The sequence below is a fragment of the Zootoca vivipara genome, chromosome 11, assembly GCF_963506605.1.
Source record: "Zootoca vivipara chromosome 11, rZooViv1.1, whole genome shotgun sequence".
NCBI classification, from domain to species: domain Eukaryota; kingdom Metazoa; phylum Chordata; class Lepidosauria; order Squamata; family Lacertidae; genus Zootoca; species Zootoca vivipara.
In genome coordinates, this window is record NC_083286.1 from 35,869,105 (window position 1) to 35,894,446 (window position 25,342).

The 25,342-nt window shown below is 46.0% G+C and overlaps 1 protein-coding gene across 1 annotated transcript; it reads right to left on the reverse strand.

Moving 5' to 3' along the window:
• Window positions 1-4,837: 4,837 nt before the first annotated feature.
• On the reverse strand, window positions 4,838-14,177 carry OTP (orthopedia homeobox). The gene is made up of 3 exons (XM_035099507.2): window positions 14,105-14,177; window positions 12,975-13,402; window positions 4,838-5,368 (listed from the first exon to the last, which is right to left on the reverse strand). The coding sequence occupies exons 1-3, from the start codon at window positions 14,139-14,141 to the stop codon at window positions 4,838-4,840; spliced, it is 996 nt and encodes a 331-aa protein (XP_034955398.2). The 5' UTR covers window positions 14,142-14,177.
• Window positions 14,178-25,342: the final 11,165 nt, after the last annotated feature.

Sequence of the window (25,342 nt, forward strand, 5' to 3'; positions counted from 1 at the left end):
GCCCAGCCCTCGATGCCAATGCTGCCAGAGTAACACACACACACACCAGAGCCTGCCTGCTTGCAGCAGGGGGAGCCCAGCCAGTCCCTTGGTGGGCAAATCCCCCTGACACCCATGTAGAGGAGCACCAGGCTAGGCTACACTGGGGTTGCCCCTTGCTTGTCTCCCTCTGTCTGCACCCACTCACTGTCCGAGGAGTGCACTGAGCCAGGTGGCCATTCAACAAGGGGGTTGAGGATGCAGTGGTGAGGCCAGACTGGGCTCCGGGACCCTGAGACCCCCAGCAACAGGCAGGGAAGGATGCGAAGCCAGGGACAGGGGCCGCCAGGATATGCTTGGGTGGAACAGGGATCCCTGCAAAAGCCTGCACCTGCATGGGGGCACCTGGTTCACACACCTCCTCCAAATTGTGCACCTGGGGCCATGACCCTCCTACCCCCATGCTACCTACCCCCCGAGTTAAGGATGGCAGTCCATGTACTCTTTTACAACTAGAGCAAGCCACCTGTGGGTTCAATAAGTCCATCAAAAACCTAGATGCATTGGAGCATTAGAAATTAAACCAATATTGGATGTGTTTACTTCAGGGGACGCGGGTGGCACTGTGGGTTAAACCACAGAGCCTAGGGCTTGCCGATCAGAAGGTCGGCAGTTCGAATCCCCGCGACGGGGTGAGCTCCCGTTGCTCGGTCCCAGCTCCTGCAAACCTAGCAGTTCAAAAGCACGTCAAAGTGCAAGTAGATAAAAAGGTACCGCTACAGCAGGAAGGTAAACGGCATTTCCGTGTGCTGCTCTGGTTCGCCAGAAGCAGCTTTGTCATGCTGGCCACATGACCTAGAAGCTGTACGCCGGCTCCCTCAGCCAATAACGTGAGATGAGCACCGCAACCCCAGAGTCGGTCCCTTTACCTTTTTACTTCAGTGGGACAAAAATTTCAATCCTAAACAAATGTACTTAGGATGGAAATACATGCATCTTACTGCTATTGGCTTATGAAGACAATTTGCTTTGCCTAAAGCTCAACCCAACACATGTGACTTAACTGGTTTTCAAGTTGGGCTGTCCAAACATTAGATATATGTTAATGTCATTATTATCCCCATATATATTGCAGATTTGGGTCACTTTTTGGGTATACTGTACTCTAATGTTTTATTTGCTCACTTAAAAATACAACACACAGCTGCATTTGGGAACTCTTACAAATATGCTAGTCAGAAAGCTGTAGCTGGCTGCAGTTCCCAGTTGAATTGATCCATTCTGCCTCTGTGTGAAGGGGCCCAAATAGAACAGTAATGTGCCTAAGGTCAGCCCTGGTGCAGTTATGACAGAGGTTAGAGTTGGCATAGCCTACCTTGCTCTTAACCACTATGTGAGGCCAGCTCTGCAGCAACTAACTGATCATAGCATTCCCCTCCCCCCCCACACACATACACCCTGTGTCCTCTTTTTTTAAAAAAATAGTATTAATCAAAGTTCTGTAAGAGAAGAAAAATTCTCAGAAGTAGGGCCTTCCTTGCTCTCAGTAACATTAAACAAAGAAATGGAGAGGGAGGGAATTGTATTTTATTTGAAAAATACATTATAAAGCAGATAAAAGACCTATTTCAATTAAAGGCATGAAGCACATCATAAGGAAACTATGATATAAATTGAAAGACAAAAGGCAGAATGGAAGGATGACATCTATGTAAAGTGATACCGAATTGGGGGGTATTAAAATAAGGGCTCTCTGTTATGTTCTCTGAAGCCCCTGGTATTAAGGATGTTAAGATTAAGGATCAAATAGATCCATCTGAGATCTCTAATATCAACTGAGATTATAGAAGACACACAAAAGAGGTCATGTGCATCAGTGGATGGGGACTGACTCTACAGACCTTAGAAGTCAATGAGAGAATCAAAATTTGCCTCTAAATGTATCCCCAAGACCAAAATAGGTGTGATGCAGCATGTTTAATTAAAGTCACTGAATATACATTCAGCTCACTGTCTGGGGGAAAATTAGATTCTAGTCTAGTTTAACAAAAACGCAAACAAAAGGGCATAATAAAAATTTCAAGAGTATTCATTTCCTGGGCCAGTGGAGCTCTAGTGTCATCAGGAGGAAGGATTAATATTTTTGCTTGAAGAAGAGGGAGCTTTCAAAAATTATTTTCAAAATGGCTCCATATGATTGCACATTATCATCTGTTAATCTGTATATGATATTTGATTATGTTTACCTCCTGTGTGAATGCTGAATCTCAAAACTGGTATTAAAGAATTATACCTTTCTCTTGCCATTGTGGTGTAACCCTGGAGAGTGACCACTTTTAAATTAGAGCTTCATTTAAATGGCATTTGGGGTGCCTAAGTTATCCAAAGGGCTCCTTCTTCAGGACACCAAAGTGATTTCCTTCTCATCCTGGACCTGTAATCATTGACTTCTTTTTATATATATTTTTTTAAATTAAAGAAGCATCTGCAGAATTCACTGGGGAGCAACCAAGGGCCCTTTTGTGAAAGACTCCAGACTTGGGCACCCTCTTGTGTGTAATTAAGAGATCTATAATTGATGTGCAGACAAAAACGATCTGAGTGAAGCATTAAAAAACGAAGCATCCTTTTCTACCTGGTGCTTGACAACCTTCTGCCCTTTAGCAGAGCCCAAGTTTGCAAACAGTGAAGGGAAGGGAAGCGAATGTCTTCTCTGCCCTAAGATCATGTCTAGTGAGTCACAGCAACAATAACAGCGGCTCATTTGAAAGCCGGCGAAAAGATAGATTGCAAAATGCACCTTCTGCTTTCTCCAAATACATGTCAATTTCATTTCGCCCTGCCTACAACCTTTAGTCAACTGAGATGAAAGAAAACACCCGGACGCTGCTTTAATCTTAACCCTCCCTTTCAGATTTTTGTTAGAAATTCTTTTTGACTTCATACAGTTCGACACTGGGGCTTCTGTGTTTTTCTTTCTTTTCTTTTTGGAGCTCACAGCCTTCGTATTCGGCAAAAAAAATAAAAATGCTAGGATTTTTACCGTCAGAAATCTGCGGACTTTCCTTGCAGTCAGTCGTGCATGCCTCTTCTCTCTGTGAAACTGAAAGTGCTTCTTTGAAATTAGCCAAATAATTTTTTGCTTTTGGCTTAACAACTAAATGATGTCACTTCTTACAAAACGTTGCCAACACAAAGGGCCCTAGACTTTTGCTCCTTCTCTGTAACTCTCTCCTGTCCTTCGATGTGCGGGCACGAGCACAGGCGCGTGCGCGCGCACATCGTGCTGCTGCTGCTGCTGCTGCTATTATTGTCATCATAACCTTGCTCGTGAGAGTTAAAAGGTCATTTACGCAGAGAAATTAAAAAGTTTATTCACATAAAGTATCCAAATTGTAATAAATGAAGTGCTTCATCGCAAAGTTCAGGCAAGCAAACTATTTCCAAATGTATAACAACCCTCCCCCCCCACCTCGCTGGATCCTAAATTTAAAAATAAGGTAGCAAGTATCTTATTTCTTCTCTCGTTTAAAACACCTCTTATCTCAAGCCACACCATCGTTCTCAATCATTATCACATATTGAAAATGATTTTATTTATCCATTTACATTAACTTGATATATAAACTTGTTGGCAAAAGTCAAATCATATGCTTTATAATAGCCTCAAACATTTATTAAGAAACCCAAAATTCCATAATAAATAAGCACAGACAGTAAGTTTTCTTTTCTTTTCTTTTTTTCTTTTAACATATCACAAATCGACCAGTATGTAACAAGAATGCTTTATCTACACAAAACATCCTATTTCACGTTGTTTGTTCATTCTTCGAAATAGCTTCTGTTCTCTGGGATTGGACCAGCACATGCAGAAAGGGAGAAAAAAATAGCTGATTGCTTTATCTGTACAAAGTCTTTGCCAGGTTGGAGATGTCTCAAGTCCACGTGCGCCAGGCATCTATCTATCAGCCTGCTGCTCGGAGAGGGAGGGCAGCAAGAGAAACTGGAGGGACAGCAACAACCGAAACAAAGAAATCAAAACGCCCACAAAAAGAGAGTAATAGGAAGTGTTTGGAGTGGGTTCTTTCAAAAAATAATAATGTTTGACTCCCTCCCCCCCCCAAAAAAAATCGCTTAAAAATGTTTTTTATCAAAATCGGTTCAATTTCCCCTTCACGCTTCACGTCCTGACCACTATTCTTGCCTCGCAGATACCCAAAGGCCAAACTTGCCCGTTAAGAAAACCTTTCTATCAAAACCCCTGCAACCAACTTTCATCTTTATTTGTACACGCACATGCACACATTGTATACTGTCTTTCTACATGAGGTGGGTTTTTGTTTTGGTGTTTTGTATAAAAAATAAAAGCCCAACAGATGCCTGGATCTGAATTTGGCTGTGCGGGCTTGGAACTTGGGGGCGGGGGGTAAATTAAAGGAGATCCAACGAGTCCTTTTGTCAGGTTGGGTATTTCTCAGATCCTTATTAAGACACACGTCGATTGTGTTTCCGCCCTTGGAGCACAGTAGGCGGCGGTTGGGGTGAGCGTGTTCCTTGTCTGTATGTTTTTATGTGTGCGTGCGCTTGCTTGGTCGTGTTATTTGGACGACCGACTCTTAAACTCTGCCCGCAAACCAGTCCACTCACTTCTGATCCTGAGTCGACTCCCTGGTAAGTGTTTTGTTTTTTTTTTCCCCTCCCTCTTTTAAGTACAAAAACATGACGGGAGCGGGGAGTGAGGGCAGGGCTGAGGTGAAGAAGAGGAGGAGGAATTAGAAGAAGCAAAAAGGGCGGGAAAGCGGGAGGCGCGGCTGGGGGCAGGCTGCTGGCTGGCTGGGAAGGCGGGAAGGAGACGCCATTAGGTGAAGCTCATGGAGACTGTGTGCTCTAGCGCCTTTCGGCGGAGGGAGGCGATGCTGGTTCCCCGCCACACGTCGCTGCTGTCCGGGGAGCTGCAGAGCTGCGGCGAGCCCGTCACGTTGCTGGGGCCGGGCAGGGAGGCGGGGACCATCCCGGGGAAGGCGGGCTGGTAGAGGTGCGATTGCAGGCCGGCGCCGTTGGAGCCCGCCAGGCTGTTGGACAGGCCCATGGAGTTGGGCGGGGGCCCCCCCGCCAGGCTGCACTGCGACAGCGACTGCGCCATGGCCTGCTGCCGGCCCAGCGCCGGCGGCAGGGGCAGCTGCGACACGCCCGGCATGCCTGCCGCGGCCCAGCGCGTGTCGTTGGCGTGGAAAGAGCAGAGGCTGTCGCCCATGGCGGCGGCGGCAGCAGCGGCTGCAGAGGGGAACTGGGGCAGGCCCGGCGTGGGGAGCAGCGTGCCGGGGGCGCGGAACACGTTGGTCGTCTTCTTGCGCTTCTTCCACTTGGCCCGCCGGTTCTGGAACCACACCTGGTCGCCCGTCGTCGCCAGCGGGGAAGAAAAGGACACGAGGAGGGAAGGGGGGGAGGACAGAGAAAAGAGAGGCCGGTTAGCGCCGAGGGAAGGATGCGTGGTTCTCCGGGCAAAGCGCTTGAACAGGCCCCGCGTCCTTCCGCCACCCGCCTGAGGGCCCACGCCTCTGGCTGGAGGCCCTAAAGGCGAAGATGGAGTTGCCAGGAGGGGGGAAGAAGGCGTCTGTGTGTGGATACAGACGTCTCTCGTGTCTGCCCTGCTGTCCGGCTAAAATACTGGTTTTTACGCACTGGTATTTTATTATTGCTCTTAACGCAAAGGAGTTTCGCTGCCTTGTTTCCTTCAGCCTGGCCACGGTTCCTCCGAAACCGACTCCTAATATATTCCATTGACAAATAAGGGGCATAAGTGAAGGGAGAAAATAAGGGCAACTATTGTATTTCCATTGGGGACAAAAGGGAGAATACTGTTTTAAAGGTGGTGTAGGAGGAAGAGGAGGAACATTTCCCCACTGGACACAGATGGCTTGAGGGATAAAATAAAAGAGCTGGCATACTGTATTTACAATCCTTAGATTTTAGCCCTTTGAAATAGTATTATATCTTTATTTATACCCTGCCTTTCCCCCTGATAGAACCCACGGAAAACAGTAGAAAATAAAGTTGTTACTCTGGTACCAATAATCTGTTATTTTACTATTGTGAGTTTGCTACAGCTGTTACTATTTTTGTAATGTTTAGATTTTATAATAATTTTTCTTAAGCATCTAGACTCATCTAGTTCGGGAGGCCTGCTATGTGAGCATAGGCACGAAAGAAAAAATAAAGCTACAAACGTATATCTTATTTCTGGAGCTAGCGGTCTAATTAATACCCTGATCCATAAACAAGTTGTGCAAAACTTGTGTTTAAGACAATGTGAATGACACGACTTTCATGGTTCTTATAGTACCTCATCCTAAGCACACTTGAGATTTGCACCGAAATCATAGGTGAAACATTTCAAAGAAAACATTTAGAGAATGGTGTCATTGTGTTTTTCTCAGATATACACATTTACCTTCAGACTTACACACAAGTTCCATTCCTCATATTTGAACTAGGTGTTCAGTAGCAGCTGAATTCACAAGCCATGTGGGCTCTTTAATTTCAGTGATTTAATTTAAGTTCAAGTTGAATTGGTTTCTGGCTGAGATTGTAGAAACGTTCTTCACTAACCACTTGAGTTCACTAGATCTACAACACTTTTAAATAATCTAATGGGATATCTTATGAAGGATACCCAAGAATAAGTATCAAGATAAGTATGTTACTATAAGCTATAAAATATGAGCAGAGATGGATCTGTAGGCATGTTCATCTAATGCACCAGAAGATTGTGTTTCTTATAATAGTTTTAAAAGTATCCACCCCTTATTTGCATTAGTTCTATATGCTTAGAGCAAATATATTAATTAGAATACGGACTGCATTCTTTGCCTTTCTTTACAAGGACTTTTGCATATAGAAGTACATTTTTAGCTACCCATATGCATGTTATGTGTGTGTTTATGTGAGGCTAGATATGTGTATATTTTGTATCCTGATTTGCATACATCAACAGACAATATGGAAGATGCATACCCATCTACATTTGGCATCCATATTTTATCTATGCTGGTTATTGAGAACCCTGCATTTGGTACCCATGGCTGGGAATCACACATGCAACCACTGTTGCTGCCCTAAAACATCCAGCCACAGGATCCATACACATAGCATCTGTTGCATATGTGAGCCTAGATCAGCATGGGAATATGGATGAACAGGAGAAAGCTGTGTATTGATCTCTCTACTGGGATCAAACAAATAAGTGTGTTTTGTTACAGATATGTGGAGCATTCTGAATATGCATTGCAGATAGATGTGTAGAGGTACCATACACATTATTATTATTATTATTAGAGTGCTTAGCAGTGGTTTCCAATAGGAGTTATTCCTACTACTGTACCTGAGTACCAGAAGTTGAAAGCACTGAATATGCCATACTTCCCAGTGAAATAATTGGTGTTTTCATATGTTTTTCTGCCTACCTCAAGGCATGAGGAATACAGTATTCATATTGTAAATGTAAATAAAACATAAGGGAGAGACTTTTCCCCAAAAGAAATAATTTATATAATGTAATTGGAGACAAAGCCAGATTAGTGACTACTTGGAAAAGATTTCTGCTTACTGAGAAGCTGAGCTTTAAATATATATACAAAAGTTTTTATTTTGCAGTTGACTTGTGGTGAAGCTCAAGTACCTCATTAAGGAGATGCAACAAAGATGCATTAAATCATTATTTCAAGTGAGCTGCCATTGCAATAATTGTGGAGCATTTTGCTTTAGATATTCATTCTGATGCCTTAGTTAATCAACCGAGCTTCTGTCAGCTCCACCAAACGTTGAACTCGTCTGTGTCAGCAGCTTTTCATTTTCTACTGAGCCATTCAACTCAGCTTAAAAAAATTAGGCCTTTCCCAAGTGTCTAAATACTAAGTATAAATAAACAAGACTCGAATGCTAAGCATACTTGACCGGGTATCAGACTCTCACAAATTAGTGGGACCCAACTTCTGAATAACATCCTTAGTATTGCACTGTAAGTAGGCTTTTGAAAATGAACAAGTGGGACTTGGCTGGATATAAAAGCAAACTGAGTCGGGCACCGCGATCCTATGCAGGTTTCCTCTAAAGTACCCCCCCCCCCACTGAATTGAATGGTGCACACTCCCCTTCTAGCCTTAGAATACCTCAGTTTAACTCAGTGAGGCTTACTTTCGAGTAAACATGTTTAGGATCGCGCGGCAAAACTATCGTGAGACAATGTTGGTATTTTCGGTTTTACTCTAGTCGAGTTAATTACATGAACGTATATGTCGCGAATATACACAATTTTGCATGTACTGTATATGTAAATATTACGGGTTCTTAATAAGTGACTTGGCCTAGTATTTCTCTGTGGGAATATTCTTTAGCTTGGTGGTTCTCTCCAGCTCTCTCCCCGCCTACATCTGGCCTGTTCTATATTGCCTTCTTCTGCCTCGACCCCTTTCTCTCTTTGCACTGTCTCACCCTGTTCTTGCTGTTTTACCCTTGCCACAGCACTGTCGCCGCCACAAGTTGATGCGTAAAAAAGATTCGTGAAAGGGCAGGAACTTTTGCAGCGCAAAATGGGGGGGGGGGAGAATGGAGATGTGTATCTGGGCTGGACCCTATCCAGAGTCAAATCTGGGTACATGCTATACATCCCACTTGGTTGCTTTGCTTTTTTAATCAGGGAAGCAAACTCCAGTCTTGGAACCGGGAATTTCCGTAACAATTCCAAATCGGTTTTGGTATTTATTGTCCCACTCCAACCTTATGTTTTAAGAACTGTCCGTGTGCGCTTTAGTAACAAAGATTCTTGTCTTATTTGCGGGCAGTGGGCGTACTGGGTTGCCGCGCTACTCTGGAATGGGGCCGCTCCGACCTCTCCTGCCTACTCCGCTTTAGGGACAGTCTACAAGCCTTCTGCGGATTTGAGAGGCTCTGGAGCACCGCCGCATTCTTTCAAACCCTTCCATTTATACAGGGAAATGCGATTGGCCATTAGCAAGAAGGAACAGCTGTTAAGGACTTAAATGTTATAGGAATAATAATAGGAAGGAAGGCAGGAAGAAAAAGATGAGGGGTGGGGGGAGAGAGACAGAGAAAAGTCGTGTTCAATTATGTTTTAGGGTTAATAGTTAAATGGTGGCCACAAAATCTTTTTATGTGTCATGGTTTACTGGGGTTGTAAAAGAATCTCCATCAGGTCGTCATCGCCTCACTTCAGAGCGACGGCGCATATGCTTTTGAAAATGTGAACGTATCCACTTGGAAACCGGTGCATGACAGATTAAAAAGGAAAAAGAACCTGAGGGAGGTTTTGAAAAGGCGCACATGACAACTCGGAGCTGGAAATATATTAGCCACAGGCATTTGGGCAACTTCGGCTGCGATCAGAAAACGCAGCGACTCCCCCTCTGCTTCCCCATTGCCCAACATTATTAATACAACACTGAGGGTCTAATGGAGTTTGCAATTTCAAACTCTACTTTCATGATACCTGCTGCTACAGTAATATAGACATACTGTAAATGTATTTGGAAATATATAGCCCGTTTAATTCCCCAGCTATAAATGGGGAAGAAAAAGGGGAGAGGATATTACTTTCTTTTCTCTCCCCACCCCAACCCCCTCCTCTCACAAAGCTTTATGAAGATCTCATTGGAATCCAGCGGATGATTAATGCGAAGATTTGGTAGGAAATCTGGGGAGCTGCATTAAAGCTCAGATTTCAGGTTCATTTCGATCAGCCAGCCGTGAACTCTAGGCCGAATTCATTACGCTTTAATAGTTACTGGGAGAGGAAGAAAATGCAATTTCTCATTCTATTAGAAAACTAGAAAATACTCTCAGCTTGTCCCCTATTAAGATGTGGCAGGTGACACGGCTAGCGCGGGGGGACACGGTCAATGGAGTCTCGGCACATTATTTTTAGGTTGGTGTAAAATATTGAAAGGCAAGCCTGGCTGTGCAGAAGTTATTTCACTGATTTGCTTTTTATGTAAATAAAATATTGAAAGTTAATTAATCAGCGCGAGAGACTAATGATTATGCTTATTATATTGCATTGGATCGCTGTCATTTGCATGATTCTCGCATTGCTGCTTAATAAGCCATTCCAGGTTATAAATAATTCTGAAATTGGTTTCTAATAATGGCATGCTATAAAAAGAATGGTTTTATTACACCCGGTCTGGAAAGAGGGGGGGGGAGAAAGCGCAAAGTGGTAGCTTAGGCGTGGGATAGGCCTTTTCGACAAAGCAGGGGGTAGGTTTTTTAAATGTAGAAGACAGGAAAGTGAGAAAAATATAATTTATTCTTGCATATAATGGTGCATAGAGAGCAGCTCGAAAGGCGGGCGTGTAGTGCATTCCCGGATCAATGTTAAGCCCCCTACGCGCCGCAAAGGCTGTGTAAACGAGACCATAAACCCATCCATTACTCTTTCATTTCCATTTGGTCAAGTAGCAAGAATACAATGAACTGGGAAGTAAATACATTTCCCATAATTTATTTTTGCACAAGCTTACACAATGTTAATCATTCTGAAGTGTTAATTAAGAAGGTTATGTTGATTTGATTACTTTTTAAACTGCAGAACATTATTGTAAAGAATATTTAAATTGCCACTCGATTAAACTGTTTCTATTCAGCCGCCCGTAGCTATTAGCAGCGTGTAGGATTATGCTGAGGTCATTAAAATGCCCCCCCCCACACGCACACACATTTCACTTGGAGGTGAGTCTTACTGAGGTGAACGCGACTTACTTACAAGTAAGGCTGGAAAACCACGGGGGTAAAAATATGGTTAGTTTCAGGCTGTAAGCGACCTCGGGTCGCCATCTGACGCACGCTTACCTTCGAAGGAAAGGCAAGAAACAATATGATATAAAATGGAATAACAATCTTTATCACTGTTTTAATCGCGACTGGGGGCTTTGAAAAGCACTTGTTTATGTTGAAGTGTGTGTAGGGTTTTATTTTGCGTTAGCAATTGTAAATGAAGCGAGGTAATTATTCTGCATTAATTAATTAACCCAAAATAAGATCGTATGCATCTGTGCATTCTCCGTAATTTGGTTTACTATCTGTAAATCGTTGTAGGACCAGAATCCCATTATCATTTACTTCTACGGATTTCCACCACTGGGGAGAGGAAGTGGGTGAATAATCGCTATTTCCATTCTATATTATGCATTTTGTTTTGTTCATCACATTCCTGATAATGAAATTGCTTATTAACCTTTGGAGAAACCCAGTGGAGTTTAATAGGCTTCCTGCTCTTTTCCTTTCTCCCTTCCAAGTTAGTTGTCCAATTATATTTTATTGGGAACCACATTTCGTTTTTAATTTAAACTAATTAACGTTCTACACGGGTTGAATAAACCTGTATAACATCATATATATAATTCTTCAGAGAAGAATTGCGGTAGCTTTCGGGTTTTAGCATTGGTGTTACTGTTTTTAAATTGGTTTGGGCATACGTAACAATTTTTCTTGAAGGCTCCCCATTATAGTGTTTTCTAATCTACGTAATAGATAATATTAATGCAGTTTTTATCGGTAGGTATATGGTGACAGAAACTCTTTTGAACGCAAACACAAAAGTCCTTCTTGGGATTTAAAAGTGTTGTTTCTAGATTTCCTCCGCATTTATCTGCTTGGCGTTCCCTGCTTCTGGCTAAATTAATTAGAGAGGATTTCAACTCACGAAGTACATTCGCATTTATTCTCTCTATGCAGAGAGAAATCTCATCGATGTCCCTGTAATTAAGTTCCTCATAAACTTGTTAATAATATCAAACTAAAATTATGCTATTGGAGTCAGCAGCATTTAATTAGTGCCTTTAAAAAAAGATCTAAAATGCAAATGCCTCCAGATAAATTTGGTTCCACTTTAATAATTTTTAAAATAATACATTTCTTTTTCCTTTTCGATATCAGTGATTTGAATCAGAATAATCAAAATAGAAAGAACCAAGGAAAGGGAAAGTTCAGGACTGAGGACAGCGCAGTCATTTTAACTAATCGGACTGAAACAAATTCAAACCTGCCAGTATGCGAAACAGGAAGATAACACACAAATGATTTGTTTTCTAAAAGAGTGGGACAAATGTGTGCTCTAATTGAATATTGCCTCTTTAAAAAAAGAGATTTGTTATACTTCTCTTAAATTCTTTCATCTTTTCTATAATGCGTCCAATGCGTTTGTTCGTAAACAGAGAGCTGGTTTTGCTAATCCTCCTTAACATAAAACGCTAATCAAATTAAAATTAAAACTTCTAGCAAAGGCTTTCTCTGCCTTGGGTTTTTAAGGCTCTTTGAAAATATTTCTTACACTGCTGCCTCAAACGCATTCCTTGGTAGTGAAATCGAGCAATGTGTTTGGAATCGGAGTGCCAGTCTGTTGCCTTAGAAATCGATCTCGAAGCGTTGTAGCGTTCACTGAATGTACAACAGCGAAATTCCCAGGCCGCTTCAAATAAACTAAGTTTTGTAACGCAGCGTCTGTGCTGTTCAGTGCTGTGATGGAGCGGAGGGGAGGATTTTTATTTTATTTTATTTTATTCTTTTGATGGGAAGGCTTCGCTTTTGGGCATCAAAAGCATTGCTTTTAGTTGGTGCCGTTTTATGAAACTGCTGTATTCGCGTCTCTAGACTGGAGAAACAACAGCAGCCCTTTCTCACTTTTGAGACAACTTTAAAACAAAACGAGAACCACAAGTTCGAACTCCCCCCAACCTTCCGTGTTTGAAAATGCTTTTCGTGAGGAATTTGATTGGCTAGCCCTCGGTCCCTAATCAGCGGAGCTCAATGACCCTAATTAACCAGCGCGGGGTAGTATCGTTTAATCCCGCGACCCTCCTTTTGGGTCTGCGGACGGGGGCGCCCCCCTGGCCTGGAAGGGGCCCCCTGTCCCTGGACGGGGTGGGGTGGAGGAAGGTGGGTGGCTGGGCTGCTTGGTAGATGGACAGACGGCGAGCGCCTACCTGGACCCGGGACTCGGTGAGGCCGATGCGCAGGGCCAGCTCCTCGCGCATGAAGATGTCCGGGTAGTGCGTCTTGGCGAAGCTCCTCTCCAACTCGTTGAGCTGCGCGGGCGTGAAGCGCGTTCGGTGCCGCTTCTGCTTCTGCTGGCCCTGCTGCTGGCCGGCCTGGCCGGGGTTCTGGCCGCCGCCGCCGCCGCCTCCGCCAGGCTGACCCTGCTGCTTGTCCGGGTCCTTGGCGCTGACCGAGAGCGCGCCGGGCGTGGAGCCCACGGCGGAGATATCGTCGCCGGGCAGCAGCGTGGCGCCTTCCACCGAGTCCGCGCTGGCAGCCAGGTCGCCCGGGTGGCCTCCGGGTTCCGAGCCTCCGACGCCCAAGCGGCACTTCACCGCCTCCCGGTGGCCCAGCAGCTCGGCGGCGTCTTTCATCCCTGCGGAGGCAAAGCAGCGGCCCGCCGCGATTCAGCCAGGCGCACACCACGGTCGACCCCCGGCCGGAGGGCCCGGACGGTGTCCACCAGCGCCCTAGGCCAACCCGGCTCCGGCCCCGACGGGGAGGAAACGGGCCGGCCCACCCTGCCTCCTTTCCACCCCCTAAGAACTTGGGAGCCATCCCGCTCGGATAGTTGCCTCCGGACGGCCCCCAGCCACCCTCTCCTCGCCCGAGGGGGCCGCCGTTGCGCCTTGCCGGGAGAGGCTCCCGAACATCCACCTGTCCAAAGCCAAGGGCACCTCAGTTTATTTCTTAAGGGTAGGCAAACTAGATACACACATGCAGGATTATTTCAAAAGACCAAAAAGGAGACACAAACAAAACAAAACACAACAGGAAGAAGACAAAGGAGAGGGAGAGGGGCCACAACCTAAAACGAAATGACCCCCTAGTTCCGCTACTGCTGCTTTTGGATCTACATATTCCATAGGTGGTTTGTTGTTGTTTTTAAGATGGCGTTAAATTAAATCAAACTTTAATACAGTACAATTACTTTTAAAGAAATTAGTCGCATTAAGGTAAAATCAGGCACAAATTGTCCATTTCCTGCCCGGGGCTTCTTCCTTGGCTGCAGGTGCTGCTGGGGGCAAGGGAGAGGGAGGGAAGAGGGGGGGAAGAGAGGCTTTGGGGGGCAACTCACCGAGCCGGGCGTCCAGGAGGTCGGCGTGAGAGAGCATCGCGCACCGCTCCAGGGCGAAAGCTGTACCCCCCCAAATTTTAGCGGTTGGTGGTGGGTTTTTTTATGGAAAAAAAAGTTGCACCGGATCTCGCTCTCTCTCAAGCTTATAGATATATATTTATATATAGATCGCCTAAATGAAAGAAAATTCGGTGTGTGGTTAAAAAGGGGGTCTCTTGCATTATAATGTCCTTTAGAGAGACGGGGAGGTGCTTAACACTTCAGTGAACCCGTGAGCAGCTCAGCGAAGGGACCAATCAGGAGGGCAGCCTGCAAATGTCAGCACCCAAAGAGTCCCCACTCCACCCGCCCGCAGGCTCAGCCTCAGCACCACCAGCCGCAGCAGCAGCAGCAGCAGCAGCAGCAGCGCCGAGCCGCGCGGGCTGGGCTTTTAAAGCCCCCGTCGCCATTCGCCTTCTCTCCCGCCCCGCGCTGATGAATTGCAGGAGAGGCAGCCTCCCCCGCCCCCTCTTCTTTTCTTCTTTTCTTATTTTTAACAAAAGTGACCTCCTGATCAAATTAGTTGAAAATGACTGACAAAGCCAACCCAATAAAAAGAGGAATATAGGTGGCTTGAGGGTGTGGGGGGGGGGGTGGAGAACAGAAGCGAATGGCTGGTATGTTGTGCTGTGCGCAGGGGTTCTTTTCCCGCATCGCCACCACCGTCTTACACACACAAACACTTTTTAATGTCTTCGTTGTGGTGTGTGGTTGCTGTTCTTTTGCCGTCGCTTTGGGGTTTGCGGGAGGGAAAGAGCGAGGAAAGAGGACACAGAGATTCTGCACAGCTGTAGAGTGGCGGGGGGTGTATCTGTTCTGGGGGTAAATTGTGTTGGATTGCTTTATTTAAGGATTTCTAATCCGGGGTATAAACTTAAGTGCAGCCACTAATGTGGGATGGTTGCAAAACGCAACAGAGAGGAAAGCTGTGTGAGACCCTAATGAAACGTCTGTAGTAACCTGAATCTTTGCAGCAGTCTTTCCTCCTCATCCCTCCTCCCCGCCCCCAAATCCCCACAAGGATCTCAATCCTCTGAATTACATATTAGTATAAAACAGGAATAATTCCAGCAGTTGTATTGGTTTAAGGAGAAGGCAGCGCCTCCAGGCGCCTCCTTCAACCACCTGGGTGTGTGAGAAAGTTTCCAAGTTCAGCTTGTCTCCAAACTCAGTTTAAGACAGTAAATAAAGCTGAATGCTTTTTTTTCCAAAAAGAAACAAAACAAAACATTATTTTCCTCTTGAATATGTTAAACTATCCCAACAATTTCAAGTGCTTTGCACAAGGGAAGCGAACCATTTCTAATGTTCTGATTTTTCAAAGCCAGCCAACAACAAAGTTTAGATTAGTAATATATTTCTAACCAGAGTAATTTTCAAGATCATTAGGCATTTATGTAATTAGTGCCAAATCTATAAGCTTTTATTACGATTATTAGAGTAAAATCAGTATAAATTTGTACTAATTTACTACTGTTTAGACTTGGCTGTCAAGGCAAGAGGTTCTTATTGTAAATGATAACGGAGGAAATTAAGTGCAAAATTCTGTACCGTTTCTGATCCGCTCCTAAACAATCCGTTTCAATTGTATTTGTAGCAGAACAGAATGGCCTTTTAAAGTTATTTGATTCTTTTTTTCTCTCTCCCCCCCCCGCCCCATTCTCCGGGGGGGGGGAGCTGGAATTGCCATCTAGGCCAGGCACAATGAAAACTGATATTTCCTTCTTCCAGCTTGATTAACATTGATTTTTAATTCGAGAGTGATGCAATTAAGATTATTCATGTAGTGCAAATAAAGCTTACACACACACACACACACACACACACAGAGAGAGAGAGAGAGAGAGAGAGAGAGAGAGAGAGAGAGAGAGAAGTTGGGTGGGGGTGGGGAATTCACCTGGGAGATTCTCTCTGCTCAGTAATAACCGGGCGAATGGCTTTTTTGATTATTGGTGGTGGTGGTGCTGCTGCTGCTGCTTCGCCGCCCAACGGACACCCACAAAACATTGCTCGGCCTTTGTGTTTGGGGTTTCTTAACCCCCTCCCCGCTTTTCCTTTCCTGCTGGCAACGCAGGGGTGGTGGGTTTCGGGCTGGCACTGAAAAGGGGAGACAAAGGAGGCGGCCGAGCGAGCTGTGGGGCAGTTGAGCGCCTGGCGAGCCCGTCGATGATCCCATTCAAAGGGTCGCTGTCAGGCTGGAGAGCGTGAAGGGCTGCCCGCCTCTCGGCCCTGTTTGGAAGACTTGGAAGCAGCAAGCCCAGCCGAGAGCAAGGGGGCGGGGGGTGGGCGCGGGAGGGGGGGGAGGAGAAGGCCCTGCTGCTCCAATCTCCCAAAAGTAGCTAACCATCACCAGCCGGAAAAGACAAAAGAAGCAGACCAAGCTCCCCGCGATGCCCACTTTGCAAGGGATGCGGGAGCGGGAGTAAGCCTACAGGAGGGTTGTGGAAGCCGTTGGTCTTGGGCCGCTACCCGCTCCCCCCACCGAGTGGCCTGCCTGCCTAGTGGAAAGTGCAGGTGGACACTTTGGGCAGCTCATCCCCGGGAGTCTCAGTCTTGCTGGGCGGCACACACTCCACCTTTTGGACAGCGCTTCTCACGAACCGGAATAGTTTTGCCCAATTCTCTCCCTCTCTTTCTTTCTCTCTCCCCCCCCCCCCGAATATTCCCAGCTAATCCCAGACACACCCACACACCCCGCAGTACCCTCCTGCCTCGCCTCGCCTTGTTTCTAGTGGCCTAGCACATTTCCACCCCGGCTTTTTTGGGAAGTGGGGGTGCTCCATATCTCTATGCCCCTCAGTCCCCCCCCCAAAAAAATCTGTCAACTTCCACCAGATCCTGAGCTTGGCTGGCTCGGCGTGCGCGTTTCAAGTCGATAAATAAAGGGCGTAATAGTTAATGGGCAGCCCCATCATCGCGCTTAACAAGGGGCTGGGACCCGCGGCTTATCCATCTCGCTTAGGAGCCGCGGGAAAACAAGGCTGCGGCGTGATGGATGGCGCGCTCCCTTTTATGACTTTTCTATTGCTCTTGATTTTTATAGCAGGATAAACAAACTAAATCATTCCTTCCGAGGCTTCAAAGCGCGATGGGCTTGCGGGGGGCTTCATGGGAGGGGAGGAGGGGAGACAGAAGGAGGCTTTGAGAGGAAGAAAAGGGAAGAAAAGAATGGAAATCGGGAGGGAGGGGGAGGAGGGGAGGGGGAAACCGGGACTAGACGCTTGTCAGAGTGAAAATATTCTTGATTTTTCTCTATGTAAAACACCCGCGCCCACACACACGTTTCATCTCCTCCGCCTCTCGGATCCAAGAGTATTGGAGGAGAATTGGATTCCACCTGGGCTGAGCCGGAGATGTATTTACAAAGATCTCCCAGCCCCTCGTCATCTTTTCCCCCTCCCCCACCGCCCTCCTCCCTCCCTCTTCTCTACTTCCTCACCCCCCCCCCCAAAGCAAGCCAGAAAAGTGCCAGTCAGGCCCACTCCTTGGATAATGGAAGGTATTTCCCACCTGATCAGGCAAAGTGAAGTCCCTAACAAGGCACGGCTTAGCACAATGGCCCCCAAAATCTCCACCATGACAAGAGTGTTCTTCAGAAAATCACTTCAGAGCCAAGTAAAAGGATTTTCTATGACGGATCCGGCGATTTTCCCTCCATAAATAGGTTTTAGATTGTTACACACACGTAGGACTGGAACAAAGGGAACGACCAGGGAACATATTGCTTGCCCCTAATAAAATTTATTTAGGCGGTTTATTCCTCATAAAAAAGAGAGATTGAATTTTGTACAAGAGTGCCCCTGCCAAAAGGGCTGGGCGCCGGGAAATCATCCCCGCTTTGGGGTGTCCTCCTCCTCCTCCTCCTCCTCCTCTCCCCCCTGCGCGCCGCCTGCTGCAGCCGCTGCCTCCAGTCGGCCAAGCCGTGGAGAGGGAGGGGGGCATGTCCAGACACAGCTGGGGGCGGAGAGGGGAGGCCGAGGGCCGCTTTGGGGGTCGGCAGGAGTGGGAAAACAGAAATAGACATCGCAGATAGAGAGGCGGCGCCGTCAACTGCGGCCTGGAGGAAGAGGAGGGTTGCGGAGGGGGCTCTGGAAGTGCCACCTTCAGGGGCTCCTCAGACGCGGCTGCAACAGAAGGAGGATGGGTTTCACACGCACGCACCATTTTGACCCAGACCTGGGATTATTGTCCTTGCCCCCTTAAGGCCTCGATCCCAACACTGATTTCCAAAGGACTCAAATAAGGGGGGGGTGCAGGGGGCGGTGGTCCACTTGTTTATTTGCATCTTCGAGGCGCCTTTGGCACAGCGGCAGATACCCAAAAAGCGATTCTGCCTGGCTTCCTAATTGCTTTGCACACTTAACGGAAGCTGCCCACCTCCTTTGGCTTTCTTGATCCCCCCTTTATAGCTGGTTATCACTTCTATTCAAAAACAGGCTGGTCAGCGGAAGTTCTTTCCCACACTGGATTTCCTTGCCTTGCTCTGCATCATTAGGGTGGAAAGAAGTTCCCCTTCGAAATAAATTCGTTTAGGATTTAGGGGGCGTATTTTCCTCCTTTTAGCCGACGGTTTTGTTTTCTTTAATTTTAGAGGATGCAAATTGGTGTGCGCGCGTGTTTTCGGGGGTTGGGGAGCAAGTGTGTCTTTTCAGGGCTGAAATATGACACGTTATGATAATTATTATTCACATTGCCGCTATTTAAATGCTGAATGGTAACATCGCTGCCTCTAATGAGAAAGCGTCTCCCTCCATAATTAACGATCTCACATTTTCCTATTTTCTTTGCCTGATGAAAAGAATCAATTTTAATTCCTTGCAAATTACAAGCCCACTTTTGGGAAGGGGGGGTGCGCGCGCCTCTGCTCCATTTGCTTGCAGAAAACAAATCAAGTGACTTCTTAGGATCTCGCGGACTACCTCTCTCTCGCCTGGCCTGGGTCAGCCGCCGGCAAATCAAACCCGGGGCTTGATTATGAAACGGAGGGAAATGGAGGAGAGCAGGCGGGGGCGGGGGCCGAGTGGGAGAAGCGTCTCCAAACCGAAGCCACGTCTGGGTTAGAGTTGCGCCAAGCAAGCCCCTTCCTGAAAACGCGGCTAGTTGGAGAATGAGATGTGGCTCCCAGTTTGCGTCTTCTTGTGAGCTTCAGGTGGGATCTTGAGGATCGGAGGGATTTTTTGGCAGCCGGAGGAGAGGGATCTGGTGGCACCTCGGAGGGGAAAACTTTGTCCAGAGTTGAAACGCCCACGAGAAAATGGTGGATCGAGGCGCGCACAAGTTAAGGAGGCCCACCACAGAGATGGGAGAGGTCACGATTTCTTCTTCTTTTCCTCTTTGAACCTAAAACTCCCTCTGGTTTTTTGTCCCCCACCCCCCAGCAAAAGTCTAAGAATGATGCAGTTCCTATACCGCAAATGCATCTGTCTCAATCGAACAGGCAAACCAGATCTCTGCTTGCTTGCCAGCCGCCAGCAGGTGCCTGCAAAAAAACCCAAACAAACCCTGAGCTGTGGACCCGCTTGTATTTTTTTATTTTAAGGCTGGCTCGTTTCAATTAATTTTTCATCAATCGGTTTTGGGGAGGAGAGCTGTTTTTAATAGGAGACCGGTTTAATTTCGCCCTCCGCCTCTCTCCCCACCCCCCTCAGGTTGCAGCCGAAACAAAAATCATATGATTGCAAAGCTGGAACCGCGGCAGCGCTCAAAATCTAGCGCAGCCTGGGCGAAGTTATTTATTTTATTTTGTTTTATTTCTGTTCATTTCCCTTTCCTACGTTCATTGGCAACAAATAATGTCATTCTGCTTAGCCCAACAGACTTCTCGCGCTTTAAAGAAGAAGCCAGAAGGCTCGGAGTACACATGAGTATTTCAAAGTTTACCCTTGTCGATTATTCGTATTATTTTCTGGAGAGATTGTGGGGTGTAAAGCGAAGAAATACGACAATCGTGCGCGCGCCTCTTCTTTAAGAAAAGGAAGAGAGACACTCACTCTCTCTCACACACAAACCCTGGCTGACTAAATAGGCGATCAGACGCGACCATGAAAAAATATACATCTCCAGTTTGACAGAGGCGCGTTTAAGTTTCCCTTCCTTCTCTCTCCAACGCCACCCTGTTAATCTGGTCAATTACCCGGGTTGGCTATAATAAGAAACATACATATTTTTGTTTGTATGTGTTAAGTTGGGCCGCTTTTCTGATTTCTATTTGCTCAGGATAAATAATCATATATCAGTTATTCAGTTAGGTGACAAGCCTCGTAATTGGAATAAAAAGAAAACATCTCATCCTTATCTCTTTCTATAACTAGATATAGCGCTAATAAGACTGCATCAATCTTATCTAGCAAAAGAAATAAAATAGACAAACAAACAAATTCGCCTCCAACAAGTTAATGCGGTGTATCTGAGTGGAAAGTAGATATTTTCACGCATTCTGGAGATGAGGAGTGACTTTTAATAAAATCACAAGAAAAACAAATGTAATTCTGTAAGCAATTTCAGAGATCACCCCCCCTCTCCCTCTCCCCCGTCTCTCCTCTCCCTCCCCCCTCTTTCTCTTTGCCGCTTGGTTAATATTCTCCAGCCGTCCTAACCTTTTCTTTTAAAACCCAGTTAGCGCCAGGAATATGACTGTCACTCAATATAGAGGAGAAGGGGGGGGGGAGACGGACACACACACCTTTCGGTCCACCCTTCCTTTATTATTTGGGGGGGGGCAGCTCCGGAGGTAATACGGCTTATTTTACCAGGATGATTTTTGTTGACTTTTCCCCCCAACCACCCGCCTCCCCTTCCCCAGCAACCCTGCTCTCTATTCTCTCTCCCCCCCCCATCACCACCACCTTCCCATTCCTTTCCCCCGCTCCCCCTTCTCCTCCAGCCCCCAAGTGCGGCTAATTCGGGGCGTCTATATTCACTCAATTAGAGAAATCTAAAGAGAAAATCGATCTTCCATCTGCAGAAATGCCAGCTTAACAAATTAGATTCTTGTTTCGTGCAGGTGATTTGGTGACAGTTGGGGAATTAGAAGTAATAAGTTGTTGTGTTTCAGACCACCTCCCCCTACCAGCGCCATCCTCCCACCCTCTTTTTCTCTCCCTTCTTTCTCCCTCTCGGCTGATTTCCCCCCACCTCCATCCCGAAAGCCCCGGCGGGAGAAGGGAAGGCGAGAGCCGCCCGGCCGCCGTGGCCCCGCCTAGGTCGCCTCCTGCTCCGGCCGAGCGGTCCAAGAGGCGAGCGAGCGGCCCCGCATCTCCCGCTGTAATTAGCGCTGCTGCCCTCCATGTGGGCTCGATTAAACCGTGATTTAGCCGAAAGAAATATAATTATGGCTGCAAATAAAATAATCAGCATTGAAGAGCGATTTCCTTAATGAGATGGAGCGGTTGCACGTCACGGAGTAAAGGGGTCTCATTAAGGGGTGGTAATGAGGCTTGGGTGGAGATGGGGAGGAACGCGCACGCCGGCGCCAAGATGCTCCGGATTGCAGCCACTCGCCCAGGCTGGTCGGCCGGCCAGCCAGCTAGCCAACCATCTAACCAGTCAGTCAGCCGGGCCGGGCTCGAAACGGGCTGAGTAGGTAGGGAGACTCCCACTGCCGGCTTGGTTTTGGAACAGGGGTGCCACGGATGCGCACTGCCGCCGTGGACCCTGAAACGGAGCTTTGCGACACAGGCTGCAAGCCACAGAGGGGCAAAAAGATATTCCCTCTTCCTGGAGCGGCCGTGTGGGGAGAGAGCCTTTCGGCCCACGCAGCTCCCTCCAAGCACTTGAGGACCCACGGACTTGTCCCTGCCCCACACCACGCTCTGCGCCCAAAGGCGCACGTCCACACACGTGCGCAAGGAACACAGGGGCAGCCGTTGGCTTTCGCCCAGCCCTCCTCCCGCAGAGGGCGTCGGTCCTGTCCCAAGTGGTGCTGAAGCAAACCCCTGGAAATGCCCCTCCACCAGATAGCATCGGGCTCCAACTCCCAACACTTCCAAAACCAGCCATCTTGTTATACCAGAGTGCCCCTGCCAAAGGCCCATCTAGTCCAGGATCTTGTTCTCGGAGTTTTGTTTAGAGAGAGGGAAACCCACAAGCTAATTTGCCATGAGTGTGATAGCACGCTCGCTGCTTGTGATTCCCAGCAACTGGCATTCAAAGGCATACTACCTCCAGCAGTGGAACACAGCTACGGTGCCTAGTATCCACTGATAGCCTTGTCTTCCATGAATTTGCCTAGTCCTCTTTTGAAGCCATCCAAGGGGGTGACTATCACTACTTTCTGTGGGAGCTAATTCCATTGTTTTGCTATGCACTGTGTAAAGAAGTAATTTATTCTGTCTGTCCTGGATCTTCAGCATTCAGCTTCATTGGATGGTCCGAGGTTCTAGAATTATGAGAGAGGGAGAACAACTTCTCCCTATCCACTTTCTTGCCACCATGTATTATTTTAGGCTTGGTTAATTTCATTGTATGCAGGTTGTACATTGACAATAAAGGTATTATCATTCATTCATTCATACATTCATTCACTGGAAGCTTGTGCTCAGAATATGAAAAGGGAAGAGTATCCATACATACATTTCCCACTTTATAGAGAAGGGAAAGGGCTCTGTAAATATGAGACACATCTAATTTTTTTCCTTATGCATCTTTTCTGGCAAGTTATATATTTGATTTTGTAAAATGAGCATATAATGTCCTAATGTTATTTTTTCTCACTGATATAGGAGCCTTTAGAAATCAAAGTGTCTGCAAAATGCTTCCCACTTTAAATATGTTTAGGCTTTTCGCTATTCTCAACCCATTTTACAGAACTGAAGTTGAGATACAATGTTTGGTTCATGGGCAGGAGACCCAGGTTGCTGAGCAGGAATGGAAGGGTTTGGCCCAGACCATTATAGTCATTGGTCCTACAGGAGAGTTGAAGCCTTTCCTTGACCCCTGGCATCCACTGTAGTTGACCAGCTTCTCATGTAAGATGTTGGCTACTTAAATAAATATTGTTGCCTCATGGTTAATACTCTATTGCGTTCAAGAGAACTCACTTTCAGAATGGGAGCATAATGGGCTTTGGATAACTTCCTTCTTAAAATTTAGAAAATAAATAGTATAGCATTTTGTACCCTGAAAAATACAATGGGCCTAATAAAGCTCGTACATACACACACATCTTATCCAGAGTATATAAAACTATGCATGATCCAGATTTTTAACGATTCAAACAGTAACTAACTAGAGCCAATTGCAAGGGCGTATTAAGGGTGAAAAGCAAAAGGCAATAAATAAAGAGCTACCAAATTATAAAGAGGACTATAATCTGATTAAAGAATTTTTTAATCAATTCATATTTTTAGTTCATTAACCAATTAAATCTGCATCTATTTATATTTGAATACAACAATATTTCAAAGGGGGAAAGCATATTTTGTTTTACACTATCTGCACAGGTACCATGGTTGACATCAATTCAGAAGAGGCATTCCCTACTTTGTGACAGAGAAAATGAAATATCTGAAATTTCTGAAAGTTCTTGTATTAGAAACAATTAAGACTTAACCCCCACCTGCCACTGCTATCCAATTTAAAAGGGGCACCTTTTTGTCAATCAGAAGGCTTTAAATATGTTAATGTGACTATTAATCACATCAAAGTTGCAGATCTAAGCTAAAAATAGAGTAATAGAGGACAGAAGAGAAGTGATGCAGGGTCACCACCAGCTCTGTTGAGAAGTCTCCATCAGCTTTCAGCTGGAAGCAGTCACTGAATCAGGCTGCAGCTGAGCAGGGAAGAGAAAAGATGCAGGGCCACTCCATTGGCACAGTTGAGAGGCTAGCAACTTTTGGTACCTTACTCAACGAGCTTTTGCACCCAAGATACTTATTGGAAGAACACAGGGCCGTCTCGAGCAGGTCGGGCGCCCTGGCGCTGAGGCGCAGAAATCGCTCCGGCGCCCCCGCCCTTGAAGTGCGCAGTATGGCTTCCGCGCGGCTTTGCTGCGCAGCGCCGGCCCAGCGCCCTGATGCCCCGCGCCACTGGGAGTGCACCTAGAGCTGGGCCTGGAAGAACATGTAACTATGATCTTATACCCAAGTTTGATTATTTCATCCTCTCTCCCAATTACTTTTCCTTTTTTGTTGTGCCATTTTAGATTGCTAGCCTGGGAGCAGTTTTTTCAATGAACTGTAAGCCACACTGGAAGCCTATTTTGGCAGAAGAGACTCAACTTGAGTCTCTTGTTTTTAATGTACTTTAACCATGAATATTTATATATTTTAACTATTTACATACCTTGGTTTTTATATTTTGTAAACATCCTAGAAGCCTGTTTTGGCAGTAAGCTGTATAGCATAATAATAAATAAGCCCAACTCAGAATAAATAGGGGTTGTGCCCAAATCACTCTAATCACTCTGGCAGTCTCAGTCCTTACTCTGCAGCTGGCAAGCTTTGCTGTCCTGCATGTTCAATTCAGAAGGTTCAGAACCTGGACAGCTCCTCCTTGGCTGCAGAGGGCTCATGTTTATCCATTCCTAAAGAGACCACAGATGGGCTGATAGCATAGTGTTGCTTTATTGTTTTATCTTTTTTATTCCTCTGTCCTCTTGCTTAAATATATTAACTTGCGAACTGCCTTGGCAGTAGATAAATGCATCAAACAAGCAAAGTTGCAATCATCAGTTGAACTGCCTCTATTAGAAGTATTGTGCTGGAATCAATATAAGGTGCTGTGAGAATACTCTCTGTGGTATTTGATCTGTGTTGGTTGTTCCAAACATGCACATTTACACTTAATGTTGCATTCATTCAATGATATATATACCCTCATGGAAACTTACTACTATTAATAAACAGGAGGAAACTTCTGACACCAGGTTTTTTTGGCATCTCATTATTTTAAGTTAATGGTTCTAATCCAGCCAAGGATTTTCCCTGCAGGAAAAATGCAAGCTTATTTCTAACCACTTTCCCACTGTCTTCAGGTAGAATTTTAATATACACTTATTATTAGATTTATATCCCTCTTGTCCTCCAAGAAGCTCAAGTCAGTGTACATGGTTCTACACTCCTTTACGTTGTCTTCACAATAACCCAGGAAAAATCTCATAGAAGCCCAAGAGGAACATGCTTGCTCAAGTGCCCAGCAGAAAAGAAATGGGACCTCATTTGTGGCAGTAAGGAGCAGCAGCAGCACAGGGATGACCTAATT

Excerpts from the sequence above, each read along its gene's own strand:
- OTP (XM_035099507.2), bottom strand. The coding sequence starts at position 14,141 with ATGCTCTCTCACGCCGACCTCCTGGACGCCCGGCTCG. Across the intron at positions 13,403-14,104 it reads CCTCCTGGACGCCCGGCTCG|GGATGAAAGACGCCGCCGAG; the intron begins GTGAGTTGCCCC and ends TTGCCTCCGCAG. Across the intron at positions 5,369-12,974 it reads TCACCGAGTCCCGGGTCCAG|GTGTGGTTCCAGAACCGGCG; the intron begins GTAGGCGCTCGC and ends ACGGGCGACCAG.